Source organism: Oreochromis aureus, linkage group 18 (assembly GCF_013358895.1).
Source record: "Oreochromis aureus strain Israel breed Guangdong linkage group 18, ZZ_aureus, whole genome shotgun sequence".
In the NCBI taxonomy this organism is placed as follows: domain Eukaryota; kingdom Metazoa; phylum Chordata; class Actinopteri; order Cichliformes; family Cichlidae; genus Oreochromis; species Oreochromis aureus.
This window is the reverse complement of record NC_052959.1, coordinates 4,898,421-4,917,699: the sequence shown is the minus strand read 5'-3', so window position 1 is coordinate 4,917,699 and position 19,279 is coordinate 4,898,421. Positions and strand designations below refer to the sequence as shown.

Below are 19,279 nucleotides of genomic sequence, written 5' to 3'. Positions count from 1 at the left end.
GTAGACTGTTTAAGGTTCAGCTGGGAAGTGCTGTAAATCTGTCTATTTAGCAAAATCACTAAATCAGCCTGAAACAGGAAATTCTACCCCGGTAGTTCCTGAATACACAACAAAGGTTGGAAACAGACACTGCGGGAGAGTTTCTCAGTAGTGAGTATGCAAGTATATATAAATGGATATCTTGATGCATTCTCAATCATCCAGGAAAGTAAATCTCCAAAAGTTGAATCTGTTCATCTGGACGTAGCGTTTTGTGGGAGAAACGTTTCGTCACTCATCTAAGTGACTTCTTCAGTCTCAGCTGACTGCAGGTTTCCCCAAACCTTATAAACAGTACATTTGCATAATGACTGAAACCAGCCCACTGAAGGAACAATGGGCTGTGAGGTCAGTTCCTTAATTATGATTTGCATAATTATGATTAAGGAACTGACCTCACAGCCCATTGTTCCTTCCAACACTAGAGTGACGAAACGTTTCTCCCACAAAACGCTACGTCCAGATGAACAGATTCAACTTTTGGAGATATAAATGGAATATTATCATTATTAGCAGTAGTACAACTGTGAAGGAAGACTTCTGTGGCCCTGACACTTCATCCACATTACTTACTGTTCCTCTGCTGTATCCATCAGAAGCCACAGAGGTGAATCAAACAACCGTGGCTGTGGTGAATGGCGATGGATAATAAGTGGATTATCCATAGCAAACCGTGCCCCACCCTCTGCAGGTGGGTCTGCAACATTCTTAAGAGTATGATGACTAGAGCTGAATACTTCCTCTAACATCTGCTTCAGCTTGGCTGCCACATGGTGCTGTGGTTATTTGTTTGATTTTTGTCTATTAAGCTCCATATTATACTGTATTACATCTGATTTATTGACTTTTTTTTTTACCTTCCTGAGCTATTTTGTTTGTATTCTTGTATCTGACTTTCTTTGGCTACATAGTTTTTCATGTGCTACTTCTGTAACACAGTAATCTCACAAATCTTTGGATAAAATATATCTTCTGTTTTATTGCTGATTATTTTACATACACACCCAGGGACATGGATCCGCTTGAATGGATGAATGAAACATGAATGGAACACTTCCGTCATGGCTAAAGGTTTTGGCAGTGGCACAAATTTTGTGTTTGCTGTCTTTTCAAATATGTTTCTATGATCACAGTGATCATTTGAGTAATGTTGGATTTTTTTGGTAGACCTTCCACTCAGGTGCACATTTACAGCACGCATTAGAACATCCACATGGAGAGCCGACAAAGGACCCTTTAGGTACGGCTTCGTAGGTCAAGTAGAGTCACCGTGCACGCTGCATGCAGATTCCAAAGAACCAGTTTTAGATCTAATCAAGGTGCTCTGAGAAACTTGTCATTCAGCTGGAATTGTTTACTCAGCATTCTTAGAGTATGATTGGCTGGAAAAATCAAGGATTGCCAGGAGAATGATGTGAGTTATGGGATGTCTCACCTTTTGAAGTCATGCCTGCTGTCATCAGTTCAGTTCTGCAGGCCTGGACCCTTAGTGTGCAAGTGTGTGTATGTGCATGTGTCTGTAGACCTATGCAGCCAATCCACGGCTGTTTTTCTCTGCTTCTTAATGGAAAGGACAGGTGCTTGATAATTTTTTCACTGTGGAAACTTAATGTCTGTCAAACATCAGATAGTTTGATCTGAAAACTAGAAGGGCACCTGGCAGCAAATAGCAACGACTGACTTATTTGGCAGTCTTAATGAAAATTAAGATTTAACTGGGTCTCTCTTTAACCCTACTAAACCTTTCTGCCACGTTTCATGAAATTCTGCATGTTAGGTTTTGTTAAATTTTGCATCATATACTGCTGCACTGACTCCAAAATACAAAAAAACAGCCTGCTTATGACTTAGCACATTAGCTTAATTCAACCTGATGTTTCATATCAGTTGGATCCAGTGAGAAAGAAATATGTATAAAGTATCCTGCAGCTTTCACTGCCTATCTCGATTTAGTAGCTCCGAATAGCGCGCATGGCTAAAGGAGCAGCTGCTAGATTGAGTCTGTGCTAACAGATTTTGGTTTTGAGCAAGTAAAGTGGAGCAAAGCCAACCCACCTTGTCATGACATCACGATTAGGCTTGCTCAAATCTAGGACTACTATTTCAACTGTTGCAACTCTGCAGTACTAAGTGTATTACTGAAGGTAATACCAATTACCTCAGTTCATAAGCAAAAAGATGCAAGTGTATTTTCCACAGTAATACTTCTTTATAAAGCCAAAAATTATAGATTTCTTATGGGATGCTTCATTCACAAGTCGAAGTAGAACCAGTGACTCATGCGGCATTTGACTGTGGAGCTGTGGAAGCAACTTGCTTCAACACAAATGATATTTAAAATGTGCCATGCTACAAGAGCTAAAGTCAAGTCAGGTTTATAGAGACACATGAGAGCCTGAAGCCCATGGAAAGAACACATATGTGCACACAAACACACACAGGTTCTGCCTGTAAAGGTAAAGACCAGCTCAAATGAGATCCTTTCTCCATCCCATAACAGGTTTCACTAAGGGCTGTCTGGGAATTCATCCACTTCTGTTAAAGCAGGCAGCTTCCTTGTAACTAGCTGTAATTGGCAGCTGGCAGCCACACCAACACAACTGGCAGCAACATCCTTAACAAATAACATCTGGACTCGGTCATCTACCTTTCCGCTGCATAAAAGGAAAAGCGGCCGACAACACAACAAAATCTGATCTTTGACAGGCCCTTCATTTTTATTTTTTGGCACTCCAGCAGCGGTCACAACCACTACCAGACCGTGGAGATTGGCTGGATGGACGGGACTGTTTGTAACTTCTAAAGACCAGCATTTCATTGAAGATAAAGGGGTAATTGTTAAATAAACAGAACAGAAAGAGGAAGATGAGGTTGAAGAGTATGGGACCGGCTGAAGGTTTAATTATATAAACTGCCTCATGTTGAAGAAAAAAAAAGAGGAAAACAGCTCTCCAAATTGTTTCTGCCTTCTCTCAATTTGTGTTTGATATGTATGCTGCAAAGCTGCATTTGCGTCACAGCGGTGTAATTTGTATCTACAAAGGGGTGATAAATTGTTTTATAATTTGATAGAAGTGAGGTTGACCAAATTGATAGCAGTTACCGTGAGAGGGTTTTGCACGCTAAAACTCGATTTGGCCGAATACGTCAATAAAAGAATGGAACACCTTGGACTAGGGCGGATGCGCCTAGCAACAACACAACAGGAGTTCTTAAGTAAAGGCTCCATGCGTGTCATTCCTGTCATTGCATGTTCACTCATCAGTGCTTTATATGTGGTTTATATGGAGGTTTTTTTGGCTTGTTTAGCTTCTCCAAGTCCAAATCCAAATCTTTCTCTTTCCAGTTTGTCTCGAGAGAACTCCCGTCTCTTATGGACAGTTCCTGCTGACGACATTTTTAAGTGCTTCAGTATCCAGGCTGTCCATCAGGTGTTTGTCTCACGCAACAGATATGCCTCTATGTTGACGAATGTGTCAATCCACGCCGATTTGCGCCAAATGCTTTACTTCCTTGCGTGTTTAGCGAACCAGAATCCTGATACTGTGTCATCCAGATCACGCAGATTTCCCACTTTTTTATGAACTTGCCAAAAATTAAGAAATAAATAAAAGTAAACAATTAATCGAGGGCAACATTCGCTTTTTTGGTGTTAACTTTTTTCATTTCACTGAGGCTTCAGAACACAGACTGTTTTCTGCCTTAATGATTGTTTTATGTGACTGCTAGGTTCAGTTACATTAGACAGTGAAGACCCCACTGCTGATTAAAATGCAGCTAGTTCTGTAAACAGGAGAAATTTACAGAAGAAAAGCAGAGAATGTTTTTACTTTCTATCCATGCTATTTTCATTTCCATCCATTTTCTTCCAGTTATCCAATTCAGGGATGCAGTGTGGCTTCAGCTTGTCTCTACTGTCAAAGGTGGGATAGGCTCAAAATATTTCAGTTAGCTCACTTTCCTAACTGAAACACACAGTCGGTGTTTCAGGTCTACAACTCAAGCAGTTGTAGATCTGTTGTAACCCAATGGTTGAGCATAAAACACCCTCAAACTTTGGGCGACCAATGAAGTTTGCAACCTGTCTCCAAACAATTGCAGTCTGATACGGACGTACTGCATTCTCTCTGAGAATTGTAAAAGTTTGCAAATAACTGCTTTAAAATTTGCAAACACAGTTTGCTGACAAGTTGTGTTGCTGCGTGCAAGTCATGTGTTTCACGTCTCTTTGCAATAGGGAACTTGACTCAGCTGGTTGCCATCTTGCTGCTTTCTGATTATTTGTCTATAAAAGCAAGGTTAACATAAAATAAAGGTTAAATCAGTGTCCTGCAGTTTCATAATCATTTTCATCATACTGTGGTCTTCAATCATTGATTTTTCTGGGGTGACTGCAGAAAACTGGTAGAATAAAAAAATGGACAATGATTACGTTATGCATTACAATAGTCGTAAAGAAAATAATTTTTAAAAACCTGTAAAAAAGGCACTGAAGTTCAGCATCTAATCCTCTTATGTTACAAATGAGGTTACAAGGTTACAATACCTGGAACTCCACTCGCAAAACTAACATTTAGGCAGCAAGACCATTGAGAAAATAATCAAGTGTTATGAAACATTGTTGACAGACACTGATGGGGCATCTTGAGTTTATCTTATTCTAGTTTAATAATTTAATTAACACAATTAATGCATTTGATTCTAATTAAACCATTAATTATTATAAATCTCCGGCTCCCTTAGTCACGTGTAACAGGATTAGGGTGCTGGGGGATTTCCCATGATGGCTTTCTTCCACAGTGTGTCTTGTGTCCTGTCTCCCTCCCCTCACCCCCAGTGGGTTGTTGCAGATGGCTGCTCCTCCCAGAGCCTGGTTCTACTGGAGGTTCCTTCTTGTAAAAAGGGAGTTTTTCCTTTCCACTGTTGCCAAGTGCTTGCTCATAGAGGGTCTCTGATTGTTGGGCTTTTCTCTATATTATTGTAGGGTCTTGTTTTTGTTATTTGTCACTATAAAGACCGTATACACCTTGCTTTTAACAACTATCTGCTAACACAGTGATCTTTACTGAACGCACTAGTAATGCACTTTGGTAAGAGAGTAAGCAATGCCAATCACACTACAAATGTAGTGAAACAAAAATAACAGAAAATCCATCAATCTCCTCTGAGGTCTTCCTCATTTCCTCCAGGCAGCTTCATATTCAACATTCTTTGTCCAATATATTCACCATCTCTCCTTTGCATATGCCCAAACCATCTCACCCTCACCTCTCTTTGTCTCAAAACTGCTGTCCGTCTGATATACTCACTTCTAAGAATATCTTCAGACTTTTAATTGACTCACTTTAGTTGTGCTAAATGAAGTTACTGGTGAGAAAAACAAGCAATGTGACTTCCCCTGTACTGTGTAGACATGTAAATCTGCAGCAGTTGAGTCCATTCAAACTGTGGCACCACTTGAGATAAATGCAGTAAAAGGCCTTATTTTTCCAAACCACACAAGCACAGTGCACTCTGCTGTCCATTTGCATGTACTGTAGGTATTAACTCTGCATCAACTTCTCTTGTTTGCACTTGCCATACACACTTGGCACTTTTGTGCTCTATAATTACATCAAGAACCACCAATCCACATGGAAAGTGAAATAAACGGAATCACCAAAATGTCTATCATTAATCCCATGTCAGTTTGGCAGAGACTCTGACTTATCAGTGGAGCTTCTGACATCAAAAATGTGCTTCTCTATAACGCCTCTGGAATTGCACGTGCTTTTTAATGAAAGTATATCTAATGAGGTGGCACGGTGGTTAGCACTGTTGCCGCACAGCAAGAAGGTCCTGAGTTCAATTCCACCATCAGGCCGGGGTCTTTCTGTGTGGAGTTTGCGTGGGTTCCCTCCGGGTACTCCGGCTTCCTCCCACCGTCCAAAGACATGCAGCTTGTGGGGATAGGTTAACTGGACAATCCAAATTGTCACTAGGTGTGAATGTGCGAGTGATTTGAGTGTGAATGGTTGTCTGTCCCTGTGTGTTAGCCCTGCGACAGACTGGCGACCTGTCCATGGTGTACCCCGCCTCTCGCCCTATGACAGCTGGGATAGGCTCCAGCGCCCCCCGCGACCCTGGAAAGGATAAGCGGAAGCGAATGGATGGATGGATGGATATCTAATGAAATCTTGTACAGCAGCTCTCCTTAAGGTTAAATCAGTAGGACACTGTGACTGGTTAGTTCAGCAATGACTTTATGAAAAGAAGAGTATGGCCCTTCATCCTAATACAGCATACGAAACAAGATTCTGGTGAGAGAGCGTTAGTCAGGCTTTTTAAATTCATTTCATTCTCACAGTAAAGCTTTTTTTAAACACGTCAGTAGTAATCTGCTGCTGTGATGAGGCAGAGTGGTTTTAACACTGCATTGTATTGAACAGTTGAGCCACAGCTTTTGCTAATTATCAACTAAATATTTACTTCTCCAACTTTGTGACTTTGCGGTTAAGAAGGAAACTCTTTATGGTCCTTTACAGATGACGTCAGGAAAGCAAGATTAGCATAAAAGATTCTACAGATTGTTTTATTTCATCTCTTTATAGGGTCTGAAATCTCTCCATCCCACCTTTTATCCAAGGTAAGAAGCTGTTTTATAATGTTTGGATGTTTGCTCTTGAGTACTATAGGAATCTTGCTTGTTTTAGAGCAGAAAGCTCTGAGTCCCATCTGTTTTTATGTTGAACATGAATTCAGAGAAGCCAGCCTTGTTGGAATCCCTGGGTGGGGTTCAATTTGGAACCCATAGGGAGACACTGATGCTTATGTTGGAAAAGATTAAGAATAAAGTGAATGGAATTTTAAAATCAAATGGTATTTATTATTGATCCAGATGCCAGGCGCAGACTTACCGACACCATCTTCACTTATGTGATATTTCACAAGTGTGTGTGCAAGGAAGTTGCCAGATCAAAGACCGATGAGGAACTTTGCAGTTAACATCAAGCCTCAAGTGTTTTTATGCCGGGCACCCAAATACAGAGAAATGTAGAGCTGTCAAGTGATGACCATCTGTGGTAAGTTGGATCAAATCATTGGGGAAATTGTAAGACTCAACCTTCATGTGGAGTGAGGGTGAAGTGGGCTCTTTTTCAAAACATCCTCAAATTATTATTATTATTTTTTGGTTTGTCCTTCTGCGCTCAAGCTTTTCCAAGGCAAGTTTTGGACATACAGTTAAAGGAGTGAGGTGTTGGGTAAAATTTTACCCAAGCAAGGAAACTACATTAAACATACTGACGACTGTAATTTACACCCAGCTACCCAGAAATGACAGGCCTGACTTGGATGGCGCCGTGCTGCAGTGTTATCAGTAAAGAGAAAGCAGGTGGGAAAGGTCAAGCAGTGGCAGCTCTGAGGAAATTGCCAGCGCTAAGAGGAAGCTCTTCCCAATTTAGGTCAGGGGATAAGGCACACACGTTCCGGCCGGCCTATTTGTCTGTGTGTAAGTGTATGATGTAAACAGGTGAGTAATGTGTTTGCTGAGGGGATACCGAGTTCCACTGACCCTAAGCGAACCTCTCCTTCGCCGGGTGATCAAAGCTGTTACATCATTGGATTGCTTCCAGCTCAGGGGATGTTTGTTTTCACAGCGAGACCGATCCAGCCGAGTGGTGCTCTGACTTAAAGCAGACTTCCTATTTGCAAACATCTGCTTGGGACCGTGCATATGCGTGAGTGTATGTGTGCGCTTTTGCTATGATCTCACCTTGTGTGCCTGAAGCTTGTTAAGAAAGAGATTACCACACAAACAATGTGTTGTCAGCTCAATGTCGAGATGAGACCTGGACTCTCTTGATCATCAGCTGTATGTACTGTGTGTAGATTTATCGGTATTACAGGACAGCAAATGCAACTGTGCATCTGTCAGCTGGTCTGTGCTCTTCATATATAAAGACCACAGCTTAAAAGATGTTCTGTAGCAAACATCTGTTTCTGCTGTGCATTCGGAGAAAGCAAGTGGTCATCTTTTTTGTTTCCAGCACAGATGAGCAGTAGTGTCTTTGCAGATCTTTTCCCATAAATGGAGGTTGTGCTTTCACCGTCCTTCTGGAATTTATCATGCAAGACATTTGAGGATTAACTTCAGGGATGAAATATTATTACATCCATTGAAGTAGCATGAAACAGTTTTCCAAGAGCAGCATTACCAGTGTGAAAACAAATGACCCATATCGTGTTAACATGCAAATCCATTATGCAAGCAATTGGTTAATACTTTTTAAAAGAATTCTCTCTTTCATGTAGCAATTTAACTTTCCTTGTCCACCACCCACAGGAGGTGATGTGTTTGTCAGAGTAACAGGGACAGGCAGAAATAGAGAGAAAATTCCCAAAACACACTATCTATGTCAAGATAGCCACTGCCCTCTTGTCCATTAGATTCTCTTAGTCCAACATTTGGTCCTGATTTGATAATATCTTATTTAGTTTTAACAGGGAAACCTGGGAAAACAGGAACGATGGCAGAAAAACAGCAAAATTAGCAAATTACTGGAACATAGCAGATCCATTTGTCTCCAGAGGGCTGATGGTGTTCATTTAAGCTGTATAGTATTAAAATTTTGAGCATCATTACATTCACCAGAACTGGCAAGCCATTTATTTATTAAACTATATGCTGCTGATATACGCCCACGACTGCGAAAAACAAGTCCCTGTATGAGCATTGATGGATTTCCCTTGTCACTTATTTAGAACAGGGATTCAATATGATCTATATTGCCACATTACACAGTTATATAAAAAGCGTGTTAAAGTATCATTAAAGATGGTGCAAAGATACTGTAATGCATCCATCATAACTCCTAATTTATCATGCTGTAAAACCTATCGCCGTAAATACAGCCTGCACATGATGAGGAGCTGTTTTACTATTCCTTTGTCATAAAAGAGCTGTGACTTAGACAGTATAGTACATTATAGTACAGTAGGTTAACTATGGTTGCTTGAAAAGGTTTTACTAATGAGATATAGTTGCTTGTCTTTTTTGTACAAGCTTAGTTTGACCCATGGTTTACCCTATCTGGATGCTTTTTGAAAAAAAAAACACCAAAGACTAAGGAGGAGAAGATTATAAAGATAAAATAAAAGCAAGAAATATGAGTCTGGTAAAAAAAAAAAAAAAGTGAGAGGCCCCATCCCTGGCCTCCTCTCCTCTCTTTTTTTCCTGGAAACCTGAAAGCAAAGAGGCAAGGATAAGAAAAAGGTAGTGGTTAGAATAAAGATTAAATGAGAAGAGTTAAGAAGAGAAAAGTAATGGAACAGGAGGGGTCAGGAGATGAGAGGAAAGATGAGGGAGCTGGTGGGGAAAAACAGAAGAGGAAAGTAGAGGCAGCCAAGAAGAGATCTGTGAAGAATTGAACATCAGCTCGTGTGAGATGTATTCTCGGAGATGACAGAAGACTGACAGATGAAATAAAAACCACGGCGTGCAGAGAGGGCTCTCCAGATCTCTCCATCTTTCAGTTTGCCTGTCTCCCCTGCTCTCACTCGCCCCTCTGCTCTCCTGAACTCCACACAACATCCATACCCAGGCACCCTTTTCAGTCGTGTTCGCATCAGGGTGTGTTCTCCAAAGCAATCAATCATCCATTAAAGATGAGATGCATAGGTGGCAAGCTGTGATAAAACTCTGCACTACGTATGTGTTTTTCTTAACACAGCCAAGCCACAACAACCAGATCTGGATAGCTTTCATTTAGTGCAATTAGAGCAGCGCGGGGCAATTTCACACATCGGAGAGTCCAAATGGCAGCGAGAGGGAGCTGTTAAAAGTTTTGACAACTTAAATGCCCAGAAGATATGGAATGTGATCTCAGTAAACTCTGTAATCCCCTGACCTATACGTTAGCTTCTATGCGCCTGCTGAGTGTGAAGGAGGTGAAAGGGTTCAAATATGTTGAGGAGTCAAACCGCTTTTGAGTTTTGCCGTTGAGATTTAGCGCTTCTTTTCCAGTGGCTGGAGAAGGCAGCATAGCTCCCGGCAGCTTTTTTAAATATGAAATTACAGTCTCTGTTTGCATCATCCTTCTATCTATACGGCATCAGAGAGGATTTCAGCTTTTCTCTTCCTGTTTAACTTTGCCATTGGGTTAACACTTCTCATGCACTTCAGTGTTAGGCAAAAATCAAACAAGTTTAGGCTTAGAGTTGTCACAATATAAGTTTTTCACTATGCATTGATCAACATCAACAAATTAGAAAAAAGAAATCTGATGGTTACAAATGAAGAAACTATATGGCAGGGTTTGGTTGCAGGGCAGGGGTGAAGTAGTGGGTTCAGGGGCTGACTGACACACCTGACCTCCATCGTCTAATTGTGTCTCCCTTTTTGAGGATGTTGCTGGGACCAGTGGAGGAGAGCGGTGTGCTGTGCTGAGCAGGGAGCGCAGCTGAAAAGCTGCTAGGGTAAAATGTGTCCAAAAACGCTTAGCCATAAACAAATGACAGCCTGCAACACCGTGTGAGTGGGTCCTTCTCTGCCACACAACTCGGTCAGTCCAACTGGAAACTATACACACACCTGAGGACTGAGGGGCAACTGCAGGAGTTGAGGTAGCCATGCAGTGCCTCTAGTGGTCACTTGAGGAAGGCTCCAAAAGTCTATCAGTTCCACACAGAATCTCATGTTAATTTTGATAGAAATCATTTTTATTTTACATCTTATCCTCCTGGATGTGACTAACATGGCTTGCTAGTTTGTGCCTCGGTTTTGGCAATTTAAACTGTTTTAATAGACTTTTACGTGTTTTGCATGTGGGTGTTTTGGACCAGATGTTGGTCCAAAACACCCACATGCAAAATATGTGCTTGTACTTTCTAAATCACACTGATAAAGATACACCACTTCTTAATAAAATAAAGATACCTGAAGGAAAGACACTTTCACATAACTGCTGACGATTAAAAAAAGAGAAAAAAAACCCCTAGGAGGTTAAAAAAACAAACTGCAACAATCTTAAGGCCGACATTAAAGTGCATATTAGACATAGGAAGTACCCTCAAAGACTGCTCCAGTGGTTTAAGTGGAGTATTTGTAAACTCAGCTCTTTTAACAGTGCAGTGTCATGCTTTTCTGCAAGCAGACACTAAACAAAATGGGACTTCAGGCAGCAAGCAAGAAAGTCTGATAAATTTATTTTCTGCTTCAGTTTTGCAGTGATGGATTAAACCTCCTGGGCAAATGCTGTTTGTGAGTTTGTTTTGAAGCAATTAATGAGAGACTAGAGTCTGTTACACCAGCGAGAACAAAGCATATTATCTATGCCATCCTTAAGGGTCTAGACAGTGCCACTGATTAGCTATGGAACTGGCTGGAAAACCTGAAGAAATTATCCTCATGTGGTGCCAGTGGAGCTGAATGGATACAAAAGATATTTTCTTGTGTGAAAAAAGTAATCTCTATTAGTTTAATGAGAATGGCTGACATTACACAACAGAAACAAGCATCAATTTATTTAGAAAGTGTAAGATAAACTTAGGGTGACCAACCGTCCTCTTTTCCCCAGACATGTTCACTTTTCACGTTCCGTCCGGGGCGTACGGGGGGAGTTTCGAGAATGATAAAAATGTCTGGGTTTTCCTATAGTCCGTCAGAGGACCCAGGTGTGTGACGTCATCCCCAAACTGCTGCTTTGTGAGCGCTTGTTCTGCGCTCACAGACAGGACAGACAGCGCGCAACAACACGCCCAATGATGTTTAAAAGATCCCAAAGCGCAAGTGCGTCTTTCAGACGAACTGCAAAAGAAATTTCCCTCGTACCGACCCAGTACTAGACTGGCCATCCCGGTATGCCCGATGGTGGTTTTTCGGTTTTATGGGCCGATGGGGGTTTTTTTGTAACGGTATAAACAATGAAAGGTGGTGGATTGGCCAGATGCTGGCCGATGTGTAAAAAATAACTCAGTTGTTTGGTGGTGGCTATGGCGGAGCTTCCACAAAGGCCAGCAGGTGGATCAGGGAAAGGGGAGGCAGGAGGAGGAGAGACCCAAGGTGGCTGCCGGTCCAAGTGTCAGGTGAACTGAACTTCAGGTAAGAAGTTATGACCTGCAGTCTATCTGGGTTCGATATAAACCAAGTTTAGGTGTAGTTTATTTTCGTTGTGCTGACTTTTTACAGTCAGTTGCAATAACGCGTACTGCGCACTAGCTAGCATGACGGAGTTGCTATACAGCTGGGTGGTGCTATGATGGTACTGATAGTGAACTTTAATTTATTCATAAGGTTAGTTAGTAGTTGCCAACCGTCCCGTAAAAAAAGTTTTTATCTGATGTAAAATGTATAGAAATCATACATATACCAACAAGACTGTACATCACTGTTACAACAGTGTTTGTTTTCATTCAAAGGCTTTATGGCTTTTTCTATAATACCTGGTGGGCCGGTCTCTAGTCAAAATGCCCGGGCCGATTTTTTGTCCCAGTCCAGCCCTGGTACCGACCCAGTACTGGTAATTTTTCTTATGCAGATGAGGCATTATTTCTGTACCATTATTTAATTCCAGAGGCTTTTAAGTTATTTTTTTTTATTTGTTGACTTGTAAAAGCCTATATAACATATTCTATTTCACAATTCATTAACCGCGCAGAGAAGGCATCATTTAAATATGTTAAACATGTTTCTTTAAGCAAGTTCTTCATGACTGAGCCAAGTGTCCTCTTTTTTGGAAATCAAAATATGGTCACCCTAGATAAACTATAAACTGGAAAACCTGACTGTAATAATCCAAAGAGTGAAACATTCCTGTGGCACACGTTCTGTGTTACACCATTAAATTCCATAAGAAACATTTCCATAATTTAGCGTGCTAGATTAGCATCTTGTTTGGGGTATGATCTCTCTTCTTTATCTCTGTATCAGCCAATGTCTGAACTGAATTCACGGACATCAGCAGTTTGTTTCAGCTGCACTGACTCAATCTATACTTCAGCTTGAAGCAGGGAAGTGCTGTAAAAGTAGTTTTTCATACAAGTACAAACCCTGACCCTGACCTGGATAAGTGGAAGAAAATGGATGGATGAATGGAAATATACAAAACTCAAAAGAAAATTCATGATTACGTGGTACAAATATAACTACAGAAAACAACTGAGGCACTGCAAAAGTAAAATGACATTTTCAGTCTGTTTATTAAGGATATTGGAATAGATTTATGATTTCTTGTCCCTGTATATTTTAATTTCTTTACATGTAGTTGGGGCACCGATATGTATTTTCTTGATTGCTGTTTATTGTTGTGTTTTTCCATGAGCGCTCGAGCCACCAACCGCTGGGATTTAATTCAGACTGCTGGACCTGTCTCTGCTGCAGTGCACAAATTATCATCCCATGACAACAGAGTGTAGCTGCTGTTATGAATGCGTGTCTCGTCCTCAGCTAGACTAATTTTAATTTCCCACAATCTTCATCTGTCCAGAATGTGCACCTCTGCTGTCTTTGGTGCTGCTGCCTGATGACTTCTACTTTCAACCTCAAAACTAATCTAAACTCGCAGCAGGTTTTAGATTTGCATGGATGAAAACAGTCTATATTTTCATGCTTAACATGGTAAATTGTGCAAAGTAATAGCATTAAGTATTAGCTGCAATAATGCAGCTACAGCAACTATGTTTTTACGATAGCGCTAAAGAAAATCCTCTGTGATCAGGGTCCATCGCGATTCACCGATCAATAAAAAGATGCAGCATTGTAACGTCCCAATACGAGAGAGCAGGACAGACAGACACAAGCACCTCTCTCTACCTTCAATAAACTGTAAAATGTACAGAGTGCTCACATTAGATCGACCGTGCTGCAAAAATGAGTTGCAGTCTAAAGAAGAAGCCTTGAAATAGAGACTAAATACAATCTTTTATAGCCACGAACCATTAGTGCCAAAACTATAGCTCACATTCTCTTTAATACCACTAATAAAGAAAACGCTTTCCACTCCCTTCTGAACCCGTAGTATTGATTAATGATCCTCTCTGGTCTGACAAATACAGTTTATTCTCTCATTAAGCTACAACAAACTTTGGTGCTCACAGGGAACCCTAACAGTCTCCGTTATGGATTGGGTCATTACTGCTTAAATAAACCGCCCCTGTTTTGCCAGCTTCTACTCATATAGAGCCAGCCAAATAAGCTGTGCTCTCTGTTATGGATGACAGAGCCACACACACTCCTGCTGCTCATGTAGCTGCTTCACTGACTTCTTCCGAAGTAAATCACTGAATCCTTGTGGATTAAACAGGGAAAACAAACAGAAATCATTTTAAGGAACTAATGAAACCTGCTTGGAGAAAAAGGCGACTAACCTTTATTGTGAAGCTTAAGTATGTGTACTGTAGTTTCATTCTAATGTAGCATGTTGATGTTGATATATTCTCAGTATACGTGTGAGGTAAAATAGACTGAAGCAGCTTTAATGCATCTAGTTGCCATCTGGCTAGTTAAACAACAGTGTGTCCAAAACAGCCACAGCTGTGTAGACACAAGTAAATGTCCTGAAATCAGGCTTCTGAACAAATTACACATAATTCCATTGCTATTACTAGTGTACACCATCTTGTGGTGGCATTATAAATTACAAGTCAATTATTTGGAAAACAAGTAAGAGTGATTTTTAAGTCGGCACAAAGGTAGAGGGCTCATAAGGATATTGTAATGCTGACAAACCTAAATAGACTTTGACTTAGATTTTTAAAATTATTATTAATAGTTAAAGCATTTTTGAATGGAACATTTTTGTCAAATTGTTTAACAGGATAAACTTTTGCCATGGCAAGCACCTTTTTCAGGAAACAGTGTTTTTTGCAGCTTGATGATATTTCTTTCTTTTGATTTCTAAGCCAGGATTTCTTCCATACTGCATAAAACAAATTAGACATTTATGGCCATATGGTGCAGCCAAATTGGTGGACTTTTGGTTAGGTTCACATTTCACAGTCTTTAATATTGCTGTGGAGGAATTTTGGCCGAAACATTGTTGCAGAATTGTTATGATTCAGCCATGTTGGACAGTTTTCAGGGACCGAATGGCCTGTTTAAGATCATGCCAAAGGATCTCAATCAGATTTCAGTCCACCTTTATTTTTCATTTTTTTTGAACCACTCAGAGGTGGACTTTGCCGGTACGTTGTAGATCATTCTTCTGCTGAACCTAAGTGCATTTGAACCTCAGGGCATCAACTGATGGCTGGACGCTGACCTTTAGGATTTTTTGGTACAGCAGAATTTATACCTCCATCAATTACAACAAGTCGTCCAAATGCTGAAGCAGCAAAGAAGCCCCAGACCAGATGTCTGACTGTTGGTATGATGCTGTTTTTATGAAATGCTGTGTTAGTTTTACAGAAGATATAACGGGGCTCACACCTTGGTCTCGTCAGTCAACAGAATATTTTCCAAAGGGTTCTGGGGATAATCAAGATGTTCTTTGGAAATGAGCCTTTGTGTTGTCTTTGCTCAGCGGTGGTTCTCACCTTGGAATTCTCCCACAGATACCATTTTTGCCCAGTCTCTTTGTTATTGTTGAATAATGAACTCTGGGATCTTTTGTGACCTCCTGGATGAGTTGTCGATATGCTCTTGGAGTAATTTTGGTAGATCGGCCACTCCTGGGAAGGTTCACCACTGTTCCAAGTTTTCTCCATTTGTGGATAATGGTCCTCATCGTAGTTTACTGGAGTCCCAAAGCCTAAAAAGTGGCTTTGTAACTCTTTCCAGACTGACAGATGTCAGTGACTTTGTTTCCCACCAGTTTCTTTAGGCCAGTGGTTCTGAAAGTGTGTGGCGGGGTCACCTGGCAGAAAAGTCTTGTGGAACTAATGTTTAACATCTGAATCACTTTTACGGCAGAACAAAGAAATACGGGGCAGTTACGTTAATAATATGCGCATCTGCTGTGCATCTGCTGTGCATCCGCTGTGCATCCGCTGAAAAGCTGCAGCCACATGTGTAAGTCCACAGCCGCAATAAAGAAGTGTACTGAAAAGTGCGAACGTGTCGTGCCAAGGTAGGTACCCCCGACGGAATTTGTTTCCCCTGCGTCAGGAGCAAACACTGGGCTGTCCAAGTCACCGACAAACAGTATCCCTGTTTTCTTGATTTTTAGTTCACAAACACTTCTTACAACGACTAAGTACTGAAATTTTGGAAATGTTAGCTCTTTATACAGTGAAGTTATAGTGGGATAGAAATAATATCAGGCAGCCACGTCGCAGTCCACGCCCCGCCACAGCTCTGCAGTCAAAATAGGCTGACTGCAGCCACTAAGAGTGAAACGCACTAAACTCTCACTAAATTATATATTTTTCATCTCTGTTCAGAAGTTTGTGGATTTCTTTTTTTATAAGGCTAAGACTGAACTTTATTTTTCCATGTCTGGCAATGTTCACATTCTGTTTAACTTGTTGCTTTTTTGAAGAGGTGATGCAGACTAATGAAGCAGTCTAGTGACAAAAGTTACAAATAGTTTTTTGAAATGAAAGTTGTTTGTTTAAAATAAAAATTACTGAAGGATTCATTGTGAATGAGTTTATTATCTAAATAAAGTTGCAGCTAGGCTTTTCTGTCATTGTTTCGTTTAGATGGGGCATGAAAATATTTCTTCCTGCCATGTGGGGAATGATGTGAAAAGTTTGAGAACCACTGCTTTAGACTGTGGTGTGATCTGTTGGTTTTTGGATTCTTTTAGCCTACTTCAGTTTGGCATTTTGTCCTTGATTCAATTGGCCTGGGTTCGGCAAGTGACAATGAATTCAGCTTTCCAAAAAATATTAATTCATGACTTAGCAAAGGGCAAATCCTCATTTAAATACTGCATTTTATATTTACTCAGGTTAACTTTCAGGAAGGTGGCAAATACATTTTCACTGCAGTGTACTATTAATTCACCTGCGGGGTGGTAAACCTTTGTATCTATAAAAGTAAAGCAGGGAATATTAGGATGAATATCTTTGTGATTCATGTTACCTAAAGGTGTTTGCTAACTAGCACCACAGCACATTGTGCAATTTCCCATCTCGTAGGCTTTGCTATTCATGGTCAAACTCTTGACATATGTAGTGTTCGACTGACGCACCTGTCTCAACTTTAGAGTGGTCGGTTCTCTCTGTCACCTTCTCCTGGCTGATGAGGTAATCAACAATCCTCACACCGATTGGGGGTTCCGTGTGGTTCCACTCCATGATGACCAATGAGCTGCTGGGTTCGTAGGCGTAAGACAGTTTAAGCCTGGCAACAGAGTGACAGAGATATACAAGTGCACCACTTACTGAAAGATGTTTTCAGCAAACTGGCCTCATTACTGTAATTGACAGCTAACATTATCCTTCTTGTTCTGTCAAACTGCAACCCAACTGAAAACATGTTCTGCACTGTCACAAACACCTCTGTCAACAGAAAATATAGTCATTTATCCGCTAATGTCTGACTGACTCTGGTGCTCTCTTCTGCAGTTATATGTCACTGAAAACATTTTGCACACAAGTTTTATGCCAAGAAATCAATGAATGGCAGCTCAGCAGATTGATTAGAGCACCCAAACCGAACCGGAGAACAAATGCACTGACCACAGTAATGTTGCAATAAAACACTGCATGCACACAAATCTGAAGCAGGAGAACGATTTCTGCCTGTGAAACAATTGATTATATTTACCACAATTCATGTAAGGCACATGTGTCGAACTCCAGGCCTCGAGGGCCGGTGTCCTGCAGGTTTTAGGTGTATCCTTGATCCAACACAGCTGATTTAGATGGCTAAATGACCTCCTCAACATGTCTTGAAGTTCTGCAGAGGCCTGGTAATGAGCTAATCATTTTATTCAGGTATGTTTGCCCAGGGTGAGATCTAAAATCTGCAGGACACCGGCCCTCGAGGCCTGGAGTCCGACACCCCTGATGTAAGGGGAAGAATACAGGTTTTACTAACATGGGCTGAGGAAGTGGGGCGCAGGTGGGCAGTCCGTCTGTGCCAAAAGCGCTGGAATCACATCGACACCAGTCATCGATAACATCGCCTTTTCCTGAGCACCACAGCATGCTCATCATTGCCTCCTGAAGAGCCTAGGATAAGAAACAGCGAGAGGTGAGAGGGCAGAGATAAACACACATGAATGCCTGTAATTTTGCAGCTGTTTTCTCACATAAACTGTTCTACTTCATGATTTTTAAGGCCAGAAACTGTAAGCCAAAAGAAACCTGTGTATTTCTTTTTCCATGCAATGGTCAATTTTTAGGCAAATTTGATTACTCTAAGTGGGCGTCTTTAACTAATACAAGAAAATGTATCAAATATGCATTAAGTTATCTAATTTACTACACTTTCTCCACTGGACATTGCAAATTATTGCAAATTGGTGTATGTCTAATGAGGTAAAAGATAAAATCACATGTAAAAAACATAAAACACTGCATAAAAACGTAATCAGGAAGGGGAAGTTCCACGGTAATATCTATTAGATCCCAATAAAACATGCAACATTTTGTTCTAGATAAATTTAAAGACTGTTCTCTTTGACCCACCTGTTTCTACTTCAGTAACACACAATTTTTCACTTTTATTCTGTCTGCATTCTGAGGGGGTTGTTTGTATATCATTCACAGCCCGAGTTACAGAAAACTTTTTGTGATTGTTGACAGTATTTTCTGGTTTATAGGCTGACAAAGAGATAGAGCTATCCAGAGTACTCTCAGCAAAACCTCAATTTATCTCTCCACCTCTAAAGTGCCAAAAGCAATGAAATAAGAATTTTGAACCTGCGTTTATTCAACATTCAGATCAGGTCAAAGTGATGAGCATAAACAACATTTTTATTCATTTTTAAATTATCCGCTTTTCTTGTTTTCACACTCTTAAGAAAAATTCAGCTATTTTTTCCCCCCACATCAGTCGGCACACAATACTGCACGATCAGAAACTGGATTTCAGAGTGTTTTATTAATTTCCTCCCCTACAATCACGTCCCTGTGTGATGAACTGAATTCACTGGACATTAGGAAAAGCAAGCACCTGTTTATATAATGTGCCACAATAAATGAGAGAGTGCAAACCAATCCATGGGGCTGACAGAGCTGTCAATATAACGATGAGACACAACAAGGTTCAAAGCCCCAACACTCTTCATGGATGCGGGCGCAAAGCCAAACATGAACAATCAGAGACAAACAGGCTTTGGTCAGACAGGTAATCAAGAACCCAGTGTTCACT

The 19,279-nt window shown here is 40.7% G+C and overlaps 1 protein-coding gene across 6 annotated transcripts in view; it reads right to left on the bottom strand.

The window, feature by feature from the left end:
• astn1 (astrotactin 1) overlaps positions 1–19,279 on the bottom strand; it is a 417,314-nt gene that overhangs the window by 37,191 nt on the left and 360,844 nt on the right. For all 6 annotated transcript variants that reach the window (XM_039602830.1, XM_039602832.1, XM_039602833.1 and 3 more), the window contains 2 exons: positions 18,002–18,135; positions 17,151–17,302 (listed from right to left, as the gene is read on the bottom strand). In XM_039602830.1, coding sequence (XP_039458764.1) covers positions 17,151–17,302; positions 18,002–18,135 — 286 coding nt within the window. The remainder of the gene's footprint in view (positions 1–17,150; positions 17,303–18,001; positions 18,136–19,279) is intronic.